The sequence below is a fragment of the Amphiura filiformis genome, chromosome 17 (assembly GCF_039555335.1).
Source record: "Amphiura filiformis chromosome 17, Afil_fr2py, whole genome shotgun sequence".
Lineage (NCBI taxonomy): Eukaryota > Metazoa > Echinodermata > Ophiuroidea > Amphilepidida > Amphiuridae > Amphiura > Amphiura filiformis.
Window position 1 is genome coordinate 10,412,065 of NC_092644.1, and position 21,942 is coordinate 10,434,006.

At 38.5% G+C, this 21,942-nt stretch overlaps 1 protein-coding gene across 1 annotated transcript in view; it reads left to right on the top strand.

Moving 5' to 3' along the window:
• LOC140136916 (uncharacterized) overlaps window positions 1–21,942 on the top strand; it is a 421,421-nt gene that overhangs the window by 20,124 nt on the left and 379,355 nt on the right. The window contains exon 2 of the mRNA XM_072158568.1: window positions 13,378–13,505. Within this exon, the coding sequence (XP_072014669.1) occupies window positions 13,378–13,505 (128 nt within the window). The remainder of the gene's footprint in view (window positions 1–13,377; window positions 13,506–21,942) is intronic.

Sequence of the window (21,942 nt, forward strand, 5' to 3'; positions counted from 1 at the left end):
ATCCACTCAGTTCATTCAGACTACTAGTTATGAGTTGATTTTGTAATCAAATAAACAGACAAACTGGTGAATAAACAAACAAACAAATAAACAAAATAAGCTTGTAAAAATTTCAAGCAGCTCAAAAAGTTTCCTCTAACTTTTGTGAAGTAAATAAACCTTGGCCTTAAATGAGGACACCCATCTACTCAGTTCATTCATAAATTCACACACAAGGAAGTGTGACAGGCTCACTTACCAGCCATTAAAATCAAGGCCACTTTACTGCTATAATTGGAAAGGCAAATTGAAGGTTTCCCCCTTTGAGCTCACTAGGAAAACATGGCATTTATCATGTTGCCCTACTGGAGGTCCCTAGGTTCCTGGGAAGTGGGTTGTGGTTGAATCTTGATGTTGAACATGTTTAAGGTCATGGACAGTTTTTTCCTTAATAGCAAGTTTGATTTGGTATGAAGTAGGGAATAAGAGGAATTCTCAAGTTTATTTAAAGTCAAATTTTTGTGATAAATTGGAATATACCAGGGATATGATTCATATTATTATGCCACAAATTATGGATAATTTGCTCACTCTGTAAAATGGATCGATCGCCCCATCAACTTATCAAGAGTAAGGCCAACAGTGAGAAAGTAATTTCATTATTTGTTGCACTTTCTTAGTCAGTGGGAGTGGTTAGTTCGTAGACACATAATCTGATTGGACAATCATATGATTTTGGGTGTAAATCTATCAGGCCATATTCAAACGACCCACTTCATCTTGAGTATTGATAACATTGCATAGCAATAACCATGATTGATAACATGCATGTAGAGGTACACATATGTGGCACATTGTATGCGTAGACCTTGTGCATAATACTCACACACAATACCAAATGAGAACCAAGAGAGCTAGCTCTCTTCGTGTCCTTAAAAAGCCCAAAACTCAAGTTCAAGGGCCCCTAGAACCCAACATTTTTGCAATCCTCATTTGTATTTATTGATGTGCAAAAAAAATGTCACTATAAACGTAATAGAACCCCCTCCAAAAGAAAATGACGCCCACCTCAGACTGAATGCATCAGCATTGCCAAAACACAATTCTGTCGGTTCAAAAATGTAATACAGAATTTAAGTGATTTTGTTTTGAGATGCACTTAATTTCCTCAATCACACTATGCTCTGTAAACTGAAGTCCATCTAGACTCAATTCATTCAACATCTGCATAATGCACTTGGCTAAAAGCAGTGTACTTTCACCATGGTCAAGTACATGAGTTACAAACACGGTTACAAATTCATATTTTTAACCATTAACACAATAATGCCTCAGAACTCCACCCAGAAGATGAGGGTGTGTACACAGGTGTAACAGACTCTCATATATTTTGGGCGATGAGCTGTGAAGTCTGTAAGCCTTTGTAAAGCCCTGTGTTCAGGTGTAATTAACTGTGCTTAAGAAGATTGTCAACGTAAACGGTTTAGCTTCAATTTTAGCTACTTTTTATAGATCATTTTACCTTTTTAGAAAGAGTAAAAACAAAAGTACCTGCTCATCTTAAATTCATAACATGTTTTTTTGCTTCCTGGCACATTCTTCTATATTAAGATGCACATAAAAGTCTTCATTGGAGCAGTGAATGGGGTCACATGCCAGAGGCGGATATAGGGGGGCTTCGCCCCCGGTGCACGCCTCCTAATTTTTGCAGAGCAGCACCTGACTTTGTGTTTAAAGAAACTAAAGAATAGTTTCTCCTATCTAGGATATTTCGCTACCTAGGTAACACAGCAAAATAGGTCAACATATTTTGTAGTGGCAATTTGGTAAAGAAACATGTTGACCTATTTTGCCGTGTTTTTTTACCTAGGTAAGATCCTTATGAATAAAGGAATATGTTGGTATACTTTTTAACATGATTAAAGCAAGTTTGTGGTTTGACCCCTGCACAAAGTTCATTGACCTCTAGCAGAGTTATTGCCTTACGCAAAGTCTAACCTCAATTTTTGGTAAGGTCTGGTTGTTTACTCAACAACTGAAGAGTATTAGGGACATTTCTGCACACAAGATCAGCCTCAGGGAATGGATCCAAATTTTATTATCTCTTTCATGTAGTGGCAATAATGCTCTGAATTGCTTGGCCTACATATTCTTGGTGACAAACTTTGCAACACTGGCTACTTGCTAATATGAGTAGGATTTGAACAGGTTCACATACATGTGGGTGTATATATATTGCATATAGTGCTTCTGTTTATTAGTCCATTAGTGAACCTTCAGTGCCCACATTTACAACTTCAGGAAAGAAACAAAAACAAACGTGAAATGTTGAAAAGAGTTAGAATTGTATTCATTTTCTAAACTTAGCAACAAAATAAACAGGGTTACTTATGTCTATGATTAAATCATTACATATTTTATATGTGTATCATACTAATACTGGTGTGTGAAACATCAATGGTCTGTTGTCTCCTTGCCTTATTAAAGCCATAATGTATGATTTCCGATATTATAAGCCAGTGGCGTTTCTTTCATTTTAACTCATTATTCCAGTTTAAAATACACAGAAACCTCTCATGATAGTTATTATAAATATTATTTCATAATTGTGGGTGAGGAATAAGAAAAATTAAATTTTGATGGAAATCATACATTATTCAGACTGCATTTCATAGTGAGATTCAGTTCAGTTAGGACCATGCATCCACAGTGCTTTTCATAGTGAGCTTTAGTGAGATTCAGTTCAGTTAGGGCCATGCATTCACAGTGCTTTTCATAGCGAGCTTTAGTGAGATTCAGTTCAGTTAGGACCATGCATTCACAGTGCTTTTCATAGTGAGATTTAGTGAGATTCAGTTCAGTTAGGACCATGCATTCACAGTGCTTTTCATAGTGAGCTTTAGTGAGATTCAGTTCAGTTAGGACTATGCATTCACAGTGCTTTTCATAGTGAGCTTTAGTGAGATTCAGTTCAGTTAGGGCCATGCATGCACAGTTTTTTCATAGTGAGCTTTAGTGAGATTCAGTTCAGTTAGGACTATGCATTCACAGTGCTTTTCATAGTGAGCTTTAGTGAGATTCAGTTCAGTTAGGACCATGCATGCATAGTGCTTTTCATAGTGAGCTTTAGTGAGATTCAATTCAGTTAGGGCCATGCATGTCCAGTGCTTTTCATAGTGAGATTTAGTGAGATTCAGTTCAGTTAGGGACATGCATGCACAGTGCTTTTCATAGTGGGATTTAGTGAGATTCAGTTCAGTTAGGGCCATGCATGCACAGGTTTTTCATAGCAAGCTTTAGTGAGATTCAGTTCAGTTAGGGCCATGCATGCACAGTTTTTTTCATAGTGAGATTTAGTGAGGTTCAGAACAGTTAGGACCATGCATGCACAGTGCTTTTCATAGTGAGCTTTAGTGAGATTCAGTTCAGTTAGGACCATGCATTCACAGTGCTTTTCATAGTGAGCTTTAGTGAGATTCAGTTCAGTTAGGGCCATGCATGCACAGTTTTTTCATATTTAGTGAGGTTCAGAACAGTTAGGACCATGCATGTCCAGTGCTTTTCATATAGTGAGCTTTAATGAGATTCAGTTCAGTTAGGGACATGCATGCACAGTGCTTTTCATAGTGAGCTTTAGTGAGATTCAGTTCAGTTAGGACCATGCATGCACAGTGCTTTTCATAGTGAGCTTTAGTGAGATTCAGTTCAGTTAGGGCCATGCATGCACGCACAGTGCTTTTCATAATGAGCTTTAGTGAGATTCGGTTCAGTTAGGACCATGCATTCACAGTGCTTTTCATAGTGAGCTTTAGTGAGATTCAGTTCAGTTAGGACCATGCATTCACAGTGCTTTTCATAGTGAGCTTTAGTGAGATTCAGTTCAGTTAGGACCATGCATGCACAGTGCTTTTCATAATGAGCTTTAGTGAGATTCAGTTCAGTTAGGGCCATGCATGCACGCACAGTGCTTTTCATAATGAGCTTTAGTGAGATTCGGTTCAGTTAGGACCATGCATTCACAGTGCTTTTCATAGTGAGCTTTAGTGAGATTCACTTCAGTTAGGACCATGCATGTCCAGTGCTTTTCATAGTGAGCTTTAGTGAGATTCAGTTCAGTTAGGGCCATGCATGCACAGTGCTTTTCATAATGAGCTTTAGTGAGATTCAGTTCAGTTAGGGTCATGCATGCACGCACAGTGCTTTTCATAATGAGCTTTAGTGAGATTCGGTTCAGTTAGGACCATGCATTCACAGTGCTTTTCATAGTGAGCTTTAGTGAGATTCACTTCAGTTAGGACCATGCATTCACAGTGCTTTTCATAGTGAGCTTTAGTGAGATTCAGTTCAGTTAGGGCCATGCATGCACAGTACTATTCATAGTGAGCTTTAGTGAGATTCAGTTCAGTTAGGGCCATGCATTCACAGTGCTTTTCATACGGTGAGCTTTAGTGAGATTCAGTTCAGTTAGGACCATGCATGCACAGTGCTTTTCATAGTGAGCTTTAGTGAGATTCAGTTCAGTTAGGACCATGCATTCACAGTGCTTTTCATAGTGAGCTTTAGTGAGATTCAGTTCAGTTAGGGCCATGCATGCAAAGTGCTTTTCATAGTGAGCTTCAGTTCAGTTAGGGCCATGCATTCACAGTACTTTTCATAGTGAGCTTTAGTGAGATTCAGTTCAGTTAGGACCATGCATGCATAGTGCTATTCATAGTGAGCTTTCGTGAGGTTCAGTTCACTTAGGGCCATGCATGCACGCACAGTGCTTTTCATAATGAGCTTTAGTGAGATTCGGTTCAGTTAGGACCATGCATTCACAGTGCTTTTCATAGTGAGCTTTAGTGAGATTCACTTCAGTTAGGACCATGCATGTCCAGTGCTTTTCATAGTGAGCTTTAGTGAGATTCAGTTCAGTTAGGGCCATGCATGCACAGTGCTTTTCATAATGAGCTTTAGTGAGATTCAGTTCAGTTAGGGTCATGCATGCACGCACAGTGCTTTTCATAATGAGCTTTAGTGAGATTCGGTTCAGTTAGGACCATGCATTCACAGTGCTTTTCATAGTGAGCTTTAGTGAGATTCACTTCAGTTAGGACCATGCATTCACAGTGCTTTTCATAGTGAGCTTTAGTGAGATTCAGTTCAGTTAGGGCCATGCATGCACAGTACTATTCATAGTGAGCTTTAGTGAGATTCAGTTCAGTTAGGGCCATGCATTCACAGTGCTTTTCATAGTGAGCTTTAGTGAGATTCAGTTCAGTTAGGACCATGCATGCACAGTGCTTTTCATAGTGAGCTTTAGTGAGATTCAGTTCAGTTAGGACCATGCATTCACAGTGCTTTTCATAGTGAGCTTTAGTGAGATTCAGTTCAGTTAGGGCCATGCATGCAAAGTGCTTTTCATAGTGAGCTTCAGTTCAGTTAGGGCCATGCATTCACAGTACTTTTCATAGTGAGCTTTAGTGAGATTCAGTTCAGTTAGGACCATGCATGCATAGTGCTATTCATAGTGAGCTTTCGTGAGGTTCAGTTCACTTAGATAAGGCCGTATAAAATTAATGTTTTGGTTCTCGTCCAGAGGATTTTCATGAATTGATGAGGGAGGGAGGTGTTTTTTTTTTTTTTTTTTTTTTTTCAATGTAAAATTAGCATTGTCAGTAGTTTTCGGTCCTCTCCAACAGTGCTCGAGGAAACGATGAGGCCCTTTTTTTCTTTTTCAAATGTGAGATTCTGAGGGATAAACCCCTAGAGTACCACAAAAAGACTTGGAAGTGATGCTTGTTCTCTAATAAACTTATTTATATGTATGAAGATTTCATAAATCATTCCAAAGTCTAAAAAATTGAAAAATCTATAAAAAAAAAAAATCTGACAAATCCCAGAAATTGAGGAGGGAGGGGCGAGAACCAAAATATTAATTTTACACGGCCTAATATACATTTTTCAAAGAAACATATGTAAACTTGTATGAGAAAGGAAAGTAGGATGTTAGTTTTGCCTTTGGTATATACTATATATATAATCCTTTTATTTGGTTCATTGTTTTTGATAAGAAAATTTGACTTATTGAAAACTTGACTTGGGGGTGGGGTGATAGCATATACTCCAATGCAAAATCAGCTTTGCTTGGCCTAATATTTGTTTGACTTGATATGACTTGAGTAAGTACTTCCTATTACCAGTAGGCCTATACAGAATTTTAACTAATATAAATATATGAAGAGTCAAGAGAATAGAAACACTCCTTAAGGAATTGTCCTAATCTAAAACTACTCCTTTAATCTTTATGTCACTTTTTGTGCCTACGGGGTGTTTTGACGAGTGTTATAAATAGTCCGTCTTCTTCCTGAACACTAGTGTGTACACATTCAACATGTGTTTAGTCCCTCAGTTGTAGCAACCCTATTTTGGATACTTTAAAAGTAGAAATTTTCGCTATATTTATTTTTGCGCTTTCGCATTCCAAGCTACCACTGCAAAAATAGCAATGCATGAATATTATTTCTTTTGTGTATAGGTGGAAATTTAGAATAAGGAATTTAAAAATAAGGGAAATAGTTCAAAATTAGCAAAGCACAAAAAATTAATCACATGAAAAATTCCACTTTTACAGTACCCTATTAGCCAAAATAGCCTCATTCAAAAAGGCACTGTTCATTTATCTCTATTCAACAATCATGTCAGAACATTTGACCTCAAGTTTTGGAGTATGAGTTTTTGTATCCAACATATTCAAAGGTGCATTCAATGAATGTATTATATATTATTGGGTATGAACTGTGACTTTGCAGATGAGAATGTTTGAGATCCCAGTGTTTAATACCAATACTTTAAGGTGGTGCTACACCCCCTGATAAATTTTGTGACTAATTTTGCATTTTTTCCCCAGCACCTACCTGGGGTAGGACCAGCCATCAAAATGACCATAGAGGGGGTACATTGGTTTCTACAGATTTTCATTTCACTCTACTGACTTTTCAAAGTACTTGTTAGTTGGCTTGAAATAGTCATTTCCTTTTATATTTAGAAGAAAATTCTGTGAAAATTGCATTTTCGTAGAATTTTTGCCTATACTTTTATACATAGCCAGAATTTTCCAAATTTGCATTTGCATAGCGACATTATGTGGGGAATGTTTGTACTTATTTGGTATCACTGGATAGAGAAGACCCATAGCTATACATTGGTACCAAATATAACGGTATATGACATTTATAATTGAAAAAGCCCATGTTACAAAATATGGCTCAGTAGTTCTAGGGTTAAAAGCAGTTAGTTGGAAAGAACCCTCTTTTGACACGACTATAATCACATCAAAAAGTTACAACTCTACATACAGGCATGAGGCATTCCCATTTGCACTATCTGGACATAAAATTGACTTCAAATGGCCAAATTAGGCCTATGTCATCTTGCATGCCAGCTATAGTATTAGCATGATGGCATCCATCCCAATAATGCAGGTAAAATTACTATTTTATGCTGAATTCAATGTGCCAGGTGGTTATTCCACAAAATATGATAGGCCCCCTATGAGCATTTTAGTGAAAGCACACTTTATTAGGATATGAAGTGCAGTGATGTATTACGGAAGTACTTACGATTCCACAAACTTACAGATTTATATCTGCAATCCTGATTTTGTGAATTGTATATGGGCAGGCAATGGCATTTATGTAGGAGAAACAATTTTGATTCCATCCATCATTTGAAAAACAAAAGTTACAAAAAGAAAGGGGAAGGCCAGAGGGTGCTGGGTAGGTGCCACAGAATGCGCCCAACATATTTTTTATGAATGGTTTTCATGGGGGATGAGGATGTTCATAACAAGGTATCAAAATTAGAGCTACTTATCATGCTTATGATCTCTCATGCCAGCTCAGTCCAGCTCTGCACTGTCTAAATCTGTGAAGATCACAGATTTATGCGACTGCAGGTCCCACATTGTGAAAGATTCACTGTTTTTATCACTTTAATAAATAGCACAGGCATATAAATTGACATGTTGTCTCAGTGCTATAGTGGCGTAACATTGGGGCCGCACCGACCATGATTGGGGGGCACCGGATCTGATTGGGGGGCAACAAGCCATTTTTCGGCAATTTTCCTATGGGATTTTTTAAAATTTCAGATCGATTGGGGGCACGTGCCCCGCCTCCTCCCCGTGCCCCTATGACGCTACGCCACTGTGTTGTCTTTTAATTTCTGATCATTTTTGCCTTTTTTGTAGCCAATTTCACATTTTCATTCCTGTTAGCAAGAACAGAGGGGCAAGTTGCCACCCTAGCTTCAAATAGGCCTACTGGTAAAAAAATGACCAAAATTTGTGATTAGGCATGTTCATTTCTTGCTTGAATTTATCTGCATTTTGGCTCATGTTAACATTAAAAGCACTGGTAGTGGGTCCGTAGGACGTTTTTGCAGATTTGTCTCCTTGGGAATTTTGCCCGGAAGCACAGTGAACAAAAAGTCTTGCTAACTTCCAAGAACACACACTTTCCCACATAATCAGACTGCCTGTTTAAATACAGGAAGACTCTGTCTGTCAGACACATTACAATGTGGCTAAAAGGCATTGTATCACCATGGTCACTGTTATTTTAAACTACAAATGTACTTAATTTTACCCAAGTTTGAGTTAATGGGTGGATATTTGTGTGTTAGCTCAGGCAGAAGTGACTTTTCAAGTAGGTATTTTGTCAGATTGTTTGAAGCGTGACTGATGTGGCTTGTCTATTTTTGATATACAGTAAAAATGTCAACCTAAAGAAGAATTTACAAAAGAAGTATTATACATTGCAATATTTATTTATCAATTGAACACAAAAGTTTGTTGAAAATTCACAGCTCAAATATTGATTTTTGTCTGAAATTATCGTTATTGTAAAAACATGAAAACAATCCATTTGCTCTTCTTGCACCCCCGTTCACCTGTATTCTGTTGAATAGTAAAAAACGGTACAAACATGGTAAAGAAATATCAAGTAGGCCTAAGTCAAATGTTGTGGAGAGAACTGTTTTAAATCAGTCTGTTTATCATGGTAAAGACATATAACAATGTTGTCAACTTTGTCAGCGGTCAAAGGTTGTATAAATCATGGGAAATTGTGGAAAATTAAACTTGACTTTGATACATGTAGACATGATGTTGTTCATGTTCATGCAGCTGGTCCTGATTGAGACAACATTGACACTAACATATCAGTTGAATGTAGTAATATCCGCTCCATGTTGGACTGTTGCCATGGTAACATGGTGTGTGTTGTTATAACTTTTGTATAGATTTAAGTCAAGTTCAGACAACAGTTCTATAAATTTTACTTTTGTATGAAAATATAAATGTTCTTGATCATAAAATGTACCATTACATTTTAAAGCAATGTTGTAACATTTGCTGACTATAATTCAAAATTGTAATTTTTACATGATTGTAATGTACTTGAATAAATTGGCATAGGATCATAGAAGGTCCTATATTTGTGATATATTAAAAATCTTAGATTTTCAATAAAATCACAGATTTTAATTTGTACAACTACAATCAAAATACCAATAGAACTTACATGGCGGCTCAAGCGAATCATGGACCAGGAAATGCGGACGTCCATATCACATTATTAGTGGCGGCGTGCTAAGTGGGGCCGGGGAACTTTATGAAGAAGCTTGTCCGTGTTACACACAATAGCCCACTTAACCTCTTCAGCGGGTTGTTTGTTTACTTCCTGATCAATTGGCTTTGCGCATTCAGTGTGTCGAAATGTTTAGGTCTGTGCAAACGACTAGGATATGACGGCCTGATGACTAGATTTCAGTCCGACTTTGAATTCACGATTTTTTCTTTCTTGAACACACGCGAGTCTTAATCTGAAGCCATCAAAATGAATGTTACATCAATTGATGGAAAGCGGTCACTTTGAAGAAATTTTACTCAAGAGATCCAAGTGATTAGATGGCGCTGTTTTATTTTTCTGGTGAAGAGAAGCTGACTAGAAGCTCCCGGTTTTTCAAGAAACGCAAAATTTACACTTAAATTTTCGTGATTTTTGACTAAAAATAAAAAGTTTACCACTAGATACGCGAGTCTAAACAAGTTTCGAGCATGTTTATTTTTGAAAAAATCAAAAGATCACAGTATTAGTTCCATGTAACTAGTGGATCCAAGTTATATCAATACAAATTATGTTTCGGTAGCAAGAGATGTAAAAAAGGACCTGATTTTAGCCCGTGTTTCCATAGGAGTTCAAGCGTGGAATAGCTCGGAAAATCTTAGTTCCCCAAAGGTTTCGATATGGATATTCTTAGCCTAAGATTATAAATTTGGTATTTACAAGTAGGCTATGTGTTTTATACGATATTCAATCTAAATATGGATCTTCTTAGAATTGAGGGTGATGTCAATTTGTTAATAGTACTTGATGTGTTCATGGGGCAATGTGTCACAGCATATCTGGTGTGTGGTTTTGAATCTATCCGTGCAGTGGCATAGCGTGGGTTATCTGGGGTACCGACCATGATCGGGGGGCACCAGGCCTGATTGGTGGGCACAAGCAAGTTTTCTGCAATTTTCTTTTGGCATTTTCTCAAGTTTCCAATCGATGGGGGGTCATTTGCCCCCCTGGCAAATACCATATGCATAGATTGGGGAGGGGGGGTATCCCAGCTAATCCCCCCCCCCAATAATTTGATGAGGGCCGGAGAATTTCCATGCAATCGTAATGATATGGAAATGTGTGTGTTTTTTTTACTACATGTTAACCTCATATTTTACCAATTTAGCTTTAAGGATTGCACATTTTTGTATGCTTCACACACATTTAATTCAAGATTTACATAAATTATATTTGTCCACTTTAGCTTCAAGAAGTGTGTGCTTTTTGTGCATTTTTTCCACAAAAGTTATTCTGGGAGCAAAAGATGCTCCATTCACTTTGCTTCACAGATTTTACTCCAGCCAGTGCCGCCGACAAGGGGGTTAAGGGGGTGCATTACCCCCGGGCCTGGGGTCCTAGGGGGCCGTAAAAAAAAATGTGACCTTAATAATAATAGGCCCATAAAAGCAAAGAAAAGATACCTCGGGCCGTAAAAAAGGGGGCCCCAAAGTTCATTTTACCCATGGGCCCGTAATGGCTCTCGGCAGCACTGACTCCAGCATCCATCCCCCAATATAAAAAAGATCCCTGGTTAATAATTTCAACCACCTTGCTATGATTTGAAATGAATAGAGGTGGGGAAGGTGTCTACTAATGCAAGAAATATTTACTACAAATTATTGCTCATATTGTTCAATTTATCATGTATGGTAGCTCATTAATGTCAATTTATACTTGACTAATTATGTATCAAAATACTTGTTGGTACCATAAACAAATAAGATAATGTGGGAAAACGGTCTTTTTTGAGCTCAATAAAACTAATAAGAGACATAGGTTTGCATAGAAAGCCATTGAAATGTACAATCCCATGGCACTATCAAATTGTGGTGAGAAAAGAATCACCAAAGTCTCTTAACAAGGTATCAGGGTTTTGTTTCCCCAATTTTATTTTAATTTCACTTTTTTTGATCGCATAATTTGGCAGGAACACATTATTTTTATGCACCGCATAATTTACTAATCTACTTATGCTGTTTTAATTACACTTTGAATTTGAAAAAGTAAATCCATTAATTTTCTAAAACTTTTTTTAATTTTGCATATGAAACAGAATTAGGGTTAAGTTACAGGGCCTTTAGCTTTAGCCTTGCCCGGCTTTAACTTTCAAAGCCTGGCTTTGCCCGGCTTTAACCCGGTTTACACTTTACACGGCTTTAACTTTCACATATTATTAATGTTGGCCATTTTCTTCTTAACAATACCGATTACACAAACGGTATCACTGTAAAATAGTGACCAACATTATGCTGGCTTATTTGTGAAAAGTGAAAAGTATAAATTGATTCAATTGTCAGCAAAAATGTTGATGTAAACGTTATAACTTTCCAGCATGACATTTAGCTGTCATATCCACCCACAAAAACATGTGCTGGTATCTTCACATACTTGTAAACAATAGAGAATCCTTGAATAAAATATTTGTATGTCTGAGTTGTTAATGGAAGTTCAAACAGGGCCGTAGCAAGGTTGAAAAATGTGGGGCGGCCGTCACAAATGTGGGGCGGCCAAAATACAAATATATGCCCAAATTAAAATAAAGAAATAAAGAAAAACATAACAAATTTCTCAAAAAGTGGGGCGGCCATGGCATCCCCGGCCGCCCCGCTTGCTACGGCCCTGAGTTCAAAAGTTAAACTTGTCACCAAAAGTGCCAGCAGTTGTCAGTGAAGCATTTCATAAAGACAATAGAACAATAGCTTTAAATGTCAGTGTGTATTTTCAAAATACATCAGGTGTTTATTTAACCCATCACCATCATTTTACAGAAATACTTGATTATGCTATGCATGAATACACCAACACCCCCACCCAAATTATACAAATACCCTGACCCCTGACACACCAGCTCACACCCACCCATGCACACACCTGCAAATGAGGACCTACAACTTATTCCTATCTTACCGAGGACCTTACACTTCCGAAGTTAAGCTCTAAACCTAGGATCCATTTACCCTACCACTAACAAGACCCCAGACATGGTCTAATATGCATTTTTATGTTATTTGCAACATACTGATAGGTAGAGGGAACCTTTATCAGGGTTGTACTTTTTTCATTATAAAAAGAGCAAAAAAATGTTTTTTAGGGGGTGATACCCCTGGAGCTTATTCCCAATCACTCATGTTCACTAAAAAGATTTTGCCTTGAGCCAGCGCTAAATCACAGATTATAGAACTATAATCTGTGGCTAAATTGGATAGTAAAATTACCCGGCACTCAACTTGGGCTAGCTACAACCCTGACCATGGACATCATTTGTTGCTGGGTGTCCACAGTTGCACTGCTATTTTGCATGTGCGTCAACATTGGCAAACACACCCCTACCCACCCCTAACACATATATACGTAAATCCACTCCCACACACCCTCCCTGTTAACCTTTGAACCCAGGGCATTAGGTAACGATGTCCTGTTAAAAATAGGTGTCTGGGGGACACTGAGCACCCAACATCTGGGATTTCAGTGCAAATTTTTGATATTTGTTTCAAAAATTCGATAATTTTGCCTGAAAAATGTTGATAACATTTTTTTCATTTTCTCCACTGGGTCTCCTAAGTGGTGAAGCCTGCTGAAAAGGGATAAAAAAGATGACAGATCTTTGGATAAGAGGGTAAAAAAGGGGAGTGACCCCCGATGCCTCATGCATCTGCAGTCAGGAAGGGAAGAAATATTGAGTCTATACTTTGAATGTCTTTCATTTTTTTAATTGAAAGTGTACCTTTCTTGCATTGTTCTCCATCAGATGAAGGTGCGTTGGAAATCTGTAGACATGGGAGAAGACCTGTCGTCAAGTTTGTCAGCTGGAAAGTCAAATTCTGCATACTTGTCTTCAAACCTGAGGCTAAACTACATCACTTACAGGATGAAAAGGTAAGATAATGGGAACAAAAAAAAGGGTATAGACGAGTCCAATTTCACACATTCCTACACCTCAATGGCAGCCATAGCTGGGTCCCCGTCGGCTCCATCCCACCTAAAACATGAAATGATGCGGCCTTGGAGGGGATTTTAAACTGCATTCTATCACCTGTATTACACATAGACAAAAGAATGATGACAGTTTACAACACAATATAATCTAACATCGATTTTTAAACGGCTTTGATACACCCAATTGGGCAGTCACACCACCACTACACTTTGGTGCATGCGGGGACCCAATAATGGCTGACTAAATCCTGACCATGACTTGGCTCGTTGGATGCGTCTATAGGCCTACATACCAGGTACAAGGTGAAAAGGATGGAGATGCCCTGAATTATTTTCATTATTTGTGGGCAAAGACTGTCCATGTAATTATTCTAATTCTGGAAAAAGTGCAGATTGCTCTTTATTACTTTTTTTAGCAAAATCTGAAATGTGTTTTTTGGGTCACTTTTTCTTCAAATTTGCTATATATTTTGGGTATGTTTTGGAAATCACAATCACACAGCCTAAACCCAATCCAAAATCCACCTGGGTATCACAACTACATGCCCTGCATTGCAGTGGGGGGCAAGTATAAATTAAGTAGGGCTGCTAGGAATGCACAATATTGGAGGCCAAAAAAACGCACCTTGATTTTCCAAAAAATGCAAAAATCTGTGATTTCCTGCCAAAAATCTTTTCTTTTTTTTTTGCATTTTAAAATTGTTTTTTTGGGGATTTCCTTAAATTAACTAAAATATTGTTTTGTATGGAAATATCCAATTTTCAAATACGACAAGATGCCAGGTTGAATATGGTACTGTCACACTGGCAAACTGTGTGAACTTTGATATTACTGATTCAAACAAAATTTATCCAAGGGATATGATGGAGAAGGTTTAATAAAAGAAAATCTATCAGCCTATAAACCTATTTTTTTTAACCAATGTGGTTGCTTCACCAAAATGAAAATCAATAGCGTTAATTGGCAAACAAAATTCATAACTGTGTAACAAGCATTAAAGGGGTATTTCATGATTTTAGGGCATGTAGTGTATGGCTCATTAGATATCTATAAAAAAAGAAAGTTATTTCCAAACTGTTAGTAGATTCAGACATTGAATCAACAAGTTACACATAATTACACGTATTACAGGCTACAAGCAGCCTCCAATGTGGAGAGGGCTCTTGCACAAATTATATGCCAGGGGATGTCTGTGCCCAACTCGGCACAACTGTGTTTAAAATACTGATTCAATATCTTTGTCAATCTGCAACACGGCCGTAGCAAGGTTGAAAAATGTAGGGCAGCCATCACAAATGTGGGGCAGCCAAATTACAAATATATGCCCAAATTGAAATAAAGATATAAAGAAAAACAGGAGCGATTGCCGAATAGGGTGCAACTCTACTAGTCTTATTACAAGACTCACTACCCAACCCTAAACCCTAACCCTAAACTCCGTAAACAAGGACTCAAGTCTAGCAAGTTGCACCCTATTCGGTAACTGTACCGAAAACATAACACATTTCTCAAAAAGTGGGGCAGCCATGGCATCCCCGGCCGCCCCGCTTGCTACGGCCTTGATCTGCAAGAAAGCTTATAAGCACACGATCATGATATAGTCCTTGGTTTCTGAATCTGATGGTATAAAAATCTCACATTTTGGGGGGATGAGACTGTGGATCTCACAGTGTCCCTTTAATGGGGAACTGTATTATTTGCCTAATTATCTAGATCAGTGCTGCAGTTCTGGGCACCAAGTAATCAATTTCATCAGCTAAAAATTAAATTGTTCTTTGTGCACACCTGTTCCGCCATACTGACGATTTGATTCTAAGATTCTTTCCGCATTTTAAAGAACCACCCAAAATTCATTTTAACATTACATGAGGTTCCAAATAATTAAGAATAGATATGATTTTTTAGAATTATTTCACTCAATATCCGGAGTTTTAAATTTGCAAAATGTACAATTTGAAATAACAGATATAGATTGTAACTTCCTTTTATCTTTATAGTCTTCATAATCTAAATTGAAATTTATTGATGAATACATTTTTTATGTTCTTGTAATCAATATCAGTTCATCACACTTTCATATGAAACAATTTAAGAATACTAAATTGCCGGAAATTTGGTTAACATGCTGTAAATTGTATAATTATGGGAAAAACTGATATTCAGCAGGATTTGTGGAGCATTTGGCAGTTCATACCATTTCATGATTTGCATGAGTGTGGACATACTATAAAAGGAATTCTTAGTCAGTGGGAGTGGTCTATTAGTAGACACATAATCTGATTGGACAATCGCGTGATTTTAGGTGTCGTCTATCGGTAGACGACCCCACGTCATCATGAGTGTTGATAACGCGTAACACGCTCATAGAGGTGCACGTACCTATCGCGTTGTATGCGTAGACGCCGTGCAAAATGCGTTGCTGCGCCGGCATCCACTACTCAAAATATTGGACCTGCCCCAGATAACACACGGACGTCGGTCCGACGTCGGATATAAGGAGCTAGCAAAGTCGACCGGACGCCGGGATTCGTGTCGGTGCTCATCGGGTGCATCCTGCCGTCGACACGTAAAAAGACGTTGTTCCAACGCTGGGCCGTCGTTTTGCCTACTGTTATGCCGATTTTATTCCGATGTTTAAAAAGGGTTGTCCCGGCGTGGGACCAACTTTTTCATGTCGACTTGAAAAGGACGTCGTTCGACTTAGGGGACAATGTTTTGCCGACTACGGACCTTACTTATGCCGACGAGAAAAGTACGTTGGATTGTTTTAGGGCCAACTCTTTGCCTACGCTAGTGCCGATGGTAGGCCTAGATACCAACATAAAAAGTACGTTGGTTTTACTTACACTTTTTGCCAACGGTCCTGCTGATTGTATACGACATGATGGTCCGACTTCGTAAAGTACGGCAACGGAAGTTGTGAAGGCATCGTAGTGAGGAGAATCCTAGTTGTAAACACATAAAACCATGACGTAGTCAAACACCGACCATGATAAAGTAAAGTACATCATGTAGTAAATGTATGACCCCGTGGTTAAACATGTTTCTGTTGACCGTTTTCTTTCACAAACATCAGTAAACGTCTGTGCCTATCTGTTTCGAGATTTAAAAAATATCTAATATAGCAATACATTAGGCCCTAACTGGTTAAACATGAGTGAATTTGATGTAGTTTAATAGGTTTACACGTTAAAAATTCAAATTGGAAGAAAAATATTTAGAAAATACTTACTTGAACCTGCATAGGCCTAAGCTAGATCCTTCTACTTTTACGCAAGTGCTTGTCAAAGCCTGCTCGGCAACTAGACAACACTTATCTCCTCATCACTCTTCAATGAATACGAGCAGTAATCATATAAACAGTATAATGTACAGCCAAAAAGATATAATATTATCCATAACTTCCAAAAAATATTAACGATATAGCGCTTGTCTCTTTGTGCCATTTGAATTTCAACTGCCACGCACTGATGTATGTCATTCTATATACGTAGCGTGCATTGGCTGTACATGTTTACGGCAACGGAGGCCAAAAGTTCACTTCCAACACTGGGCAACAGGGGTTAAGATCAGTTTAAATGTTATAACGGTTTTGTTTAGTCTCATCACCCGTGAGCTGCCTACTCATTTCAAAACAAACATCGTCATGATAATAGCTAGCCTATGACTGGGTCATCATTTCATTGAACTCTAAAATCGAGATTATAATATTGCTAGTAGGCCTAGGCATGTGCCTATTTATTTTGGGGGAAATCTTTTTGTTTTGCGTTAGTCATTTACACAGGTTATTGTGGGTTTTAACATTGTTCAACACATTAGGCCTATTAGTATATAGCAGTTTCGACCAGGTAATGTACAGAACAGGTATAAAGATGAGCCATTGCCGGGGGACAGGGGCTATGAATTAATTAATAGGCCTACCCCATTCCAGGCAAAGAAATTTTTAACCCAATTTTGCAATGATTATGCAAATAAAGATCGCCCTATACGTATATAGGCCTATACGGTTCACTGTCGTTGGACCAACGTTTTACCGACTACCCATAAAAGACGTCGTTACTCGACCGTAGGTTCGACTTTTTTCCGACTATGCATGAAAGACGCCGGCTGACTGTTGTTGGCCCGACGTCCTTCCAACTATCTGAAGAAGACGTCGTTACATTGCCGTAGGGCCCGACGCCCGTTCCGTAGAAGCAAGGGCGACTCCGGACGTGTTCCCACCATGTCCAACCCATTGCCAACGAGGCCCGACGTATCGGTGTTTACTGGGGCCTGTCGTCTATCACACGGTAGAGGATAGGCAAAATAAAAATTCCTATCGTTTATTCTCTAAATATTCACTATATTGGTAATGAGGTAGAATCAAAGAGTATCAACTCTACCAAGTTTGCTTGTCGCACATACAGAGGGTAAATAGTGTACCTGTGCATTTAATTAGAAGTGCATGTGCAAAGCGCTGTGCCAAAATTGTGGACTAAGCACTGATGCACAAACTTTGTAATGTTCAAGCCTAGAGACGAGTTCAATTTCAGGTTCTTGCCGAAAAATACTATTTGCCCCCATATAAGCAACAAACTAGAATGGAGGATTTTCCATAGCGTTACACACGGGACAAATTTTGAGTTGGTACTCTTTGGGTCTAATCTCTTTGTTGGATTTTCCATAGCGCTACACATAGGGTAATTTTGAGTCAGTACTCTTTTCGATATAATCTCTTTGGTATCTTGTAAATTTTGTGAGCAAGCCACTTTGCTGAAGAGAAGTCTAAAGCAGTATTCAGACTTTTTATTGTACATAAAATATTGTATGCAACATATCTACGTTGTTTAATCTATTGCCATTCTATTTCCAGTAATGTTTAAATTCTAACGAATGTTTGATGACGTAAAATCGATAATATATTTCTACTAGATATTATATGTAACATATTATAGATTTTTCGTCATCAAACATTCGTTAGAACTTAAACATTACTGGAAATAGAATGGCAATAGATTAAATAACGTAGATATGTTGCATACAATATTGTACGTACAATACTCGTAGTCTGTGGAGCGCTTAATGCTGCAGTAAATAGATGCATTTTGTAGTATTGTAGATTAAATAATTAAACATTTTGCTAGGCAAATCCAATAAAAAGTAACTCACTACTTTAGCTTTCGCCATCTGGGCTGATGGCTTGATCACAAGTGTCTTGGTCCACTGCTTTTCCCGCGAAACGGCTTGTTGACATTTTCCGGAAGTGATGTTGTTTTTGTTTTGAGCAGTGGATCATATACGTGATCAAGAGAGACGATACCTTCATCGCGGTTGATTGCTTTGGCCCCCCTTTTGCGGATTTGGATGGCTTCCCTTATTCTTCTGGTGAATGCGTTTGAGTCCCTGTCAAGTACTTTTGCCCCTTCCCATTCAATGACATGATTTTCCTGAGCGATGTGGTCAGTAATGGCTGATTTTTGTTGTTCAGAAGTTGATTCTTTTCGGTTTGCTCTTGTGAATTTTCTTTCGCTATTGTTTCAGAGTCTTTCTTGTGTTCTTTGAGTCTTGTCCCAAACTGTCTTCCTGTCTCCCCTACGTAGGACTTGTCACACCCTTTACACGGGATATTGTAGACAACGTCACTTGTCTGCTCTATGTCCTTTTTGTCCTTAAGGTGGACTAGAAGGCTTTTTAGCGTGTTGGTAGGCCGCATCGCCGTGGAGATGTTGTGTTTTTTAAATATTCTTTGCAGCCTCTCTGCCACGCCTTCCACGTAGGGTATGACCACAATTCCTTTTGATGGTGTGTCGTCCTTCTTTTTTCTCTCTCGCTTTCGGTTGCTTGTCCTTCATTTGCTGTTTAACTCTATCCAAAGACCATTTTGGATAGCACACTCTGCTAGCGCTGTTCTGATCTTTATTTCCTCCTCTTTCTTGTCTTCTTCCTCTGTCACGATGTTATCCATCCTATCCATAAGAGTCCGGATGACCCCAAGTTTTTGGTGAAGGGGGTGTGGCGACTGAAAATTCAGATACTGGTCCGTATGCGTTTTCTTTCGATAAACCAGCAGCTTCAAGGACCCGTCTTCTTTTGCGGACGATTAATGTGTCCAGAAAAGGATTTTACCCTGATCCTCCTCTTCAAAGGTGAATTTAATATTCCCAGTCGGGTCGACGGAATTTAAATGGTCAGTGAGCTTTTGAGTGCTATCCTTCTGTATGATCTCCAACACATCATCAACATATCTTCTCCAGATCTTTGGTTTACAATCAAGGGGCGCTGTGGCAACTGCTTCTTTCTCTAACCACTCAATGAATAACGCATGAATAACGCATTCACCAGAAGAATAAGGGAAGCCATCCAAATCCGCAAAAAGGGGGCCAAAGCAATCAACCGCGACGAAGGTATCGTCTCTCTCGATCACGTATATGATCCACTGCTCAAAACAAAAACAACATCACTTCCAGGAAATGTCAACAAGCCGTTTCGCGGGAAAAGCAGTGGACTAAGACACTTGTGATCAAGCCATCAGCCCAGATGGCGAAAGCTAAAGTAGTGAGTTACTTTTTATTGGATTTGCCTAGCAAAATGTTTAATTATTAAGTCTATTGCTGGTTTCATACTTTCTGCCACTTGCCACTGAGCGGCATGACGCTTCATCATGCCGCTTGTACTTTTCTGCAAGCGGAGCGGCACACTGCGGAGCGGCAGCGGCATGACTCTGAAAACCACTCTTGCCGCTCAGCACCGCTCCAAAATCGTATTTTGTTCTCATACGTCAGAGCGGCAGCGCTCCGAGTTGACTTGAATTCAACTCCCAGCGGTGCTGCTGCCGCGGCAAAGCGGTGGAATGATCTATATATTGGCTTACCGCTGGTCACCGCTGGCGTTTCTAGTGCGACTGCATAGTGAAGCAAAATCATCTTCAAAGCGGCAAGCGGCAGGAAAGTATGAAACCAGCATAATGGATGCAATGTTGTATAAAAACAGTTATATGGATGTGACATGAGCATTGCACTCTCAGTTAAAACCTTTTTTTGATGTGATCCATATTTTGTTAATACTAAACCACCACTTGACGGTTACTGATCATCTTCCTGAGGCAGATGTCAATTCAGTATCGAAGTTACGTAATGTTACTATGTCAACAGGATCACGCGCTAGAGTAATGAACCACGATCGAAATGATCACCACATAAAGTATATGGCACTCGAAGGCATACCAAAGTAGCGTGATCCGTAACCAAAGAATTACGTAACCACTTCGATGCTGAATTCTTATAACCTCATTGGATTCAGCTAAACTTGTTATATTTCGTTTGACAAAAAAGCAACCACTCTGCAATTGTAGTTTGAATCCTGGTAGCAACAGTTCATCTGCGTATAGTCTCCGCAGGGTATTGCTCCAAGTAAGCCTTTTTGAAGAATGGCGTACACAATCAGGGGCGTAGCCAGCTTTCTTGGTCGGGGGGGGGGCAAAATAAAATTTTGGGGGCACAGATGAAAAAAATTGCAGTTGCATTATACAATATATATACCAGGGGTTTTTTTTAGAGAGAGACTGTACATGTCTTTGAGCTTCCAATAAAGGCTAAATTGGGACGATGTGCACGCAAAATATTTGTATCTTACACTATTTTTCGCCCATCATCGGGAAGTAAAGGGCTTTATTGTGACAATGTGTGTGTGAAGCGCACAAAAGTGGGGTAACTTTGGGCACTTTTCAGAGTTTTTTAAACCACTGCTTCCAAACAAAACCAATTATATTTGTAATTAACTCTTTTTTGTGACATTAGGGTTCCCTTCTACACCTTGAAGTTGAAAAAGATTTAAAAATAATTTTGTAAAGGTGCCCTAGGGGTTAAAAATAGCCTAACCAAAGTTACCCCGCATTTGGGGCAACTTTGGTCAGAGTATTACATTCCATGAAGAAAAAAAATCAAAAAAATTGATCTTCGCTGTATATGGGCAAGTTATTGTTTTTGTGACATTTGACCCCTTGCAAAATTAATCAAGCACACATCCTTGCTCACAAATATCGATTTATATTTTTTCTGAAAAAAATGTAAAAAAAATGCTCATTTTTTGGTCAAAAATACCGATGTTTTCGTAAATTTCGAGGAAATAGGATATGAGCGACTATTATTTCTTCCAAATGTATTTCTTAACAAATTGACACCAAATATGACTAAAAACAATATTGCTGTACGGAAATATGACCATTTAAAAAAAAAAAAATTTGGCTGACCGAAGTTACCCCATTTTACGGAATATATTTTACACTATTTTGGCACATGATCGGAGTGAATTTTGATGAAAAAGGGCTTCTTGCCCCTTTTCATTTCCTTTGACCTCCAGATTTTCTCTTTCATTTTTTTGTCAGAGGGGCACTTTTTT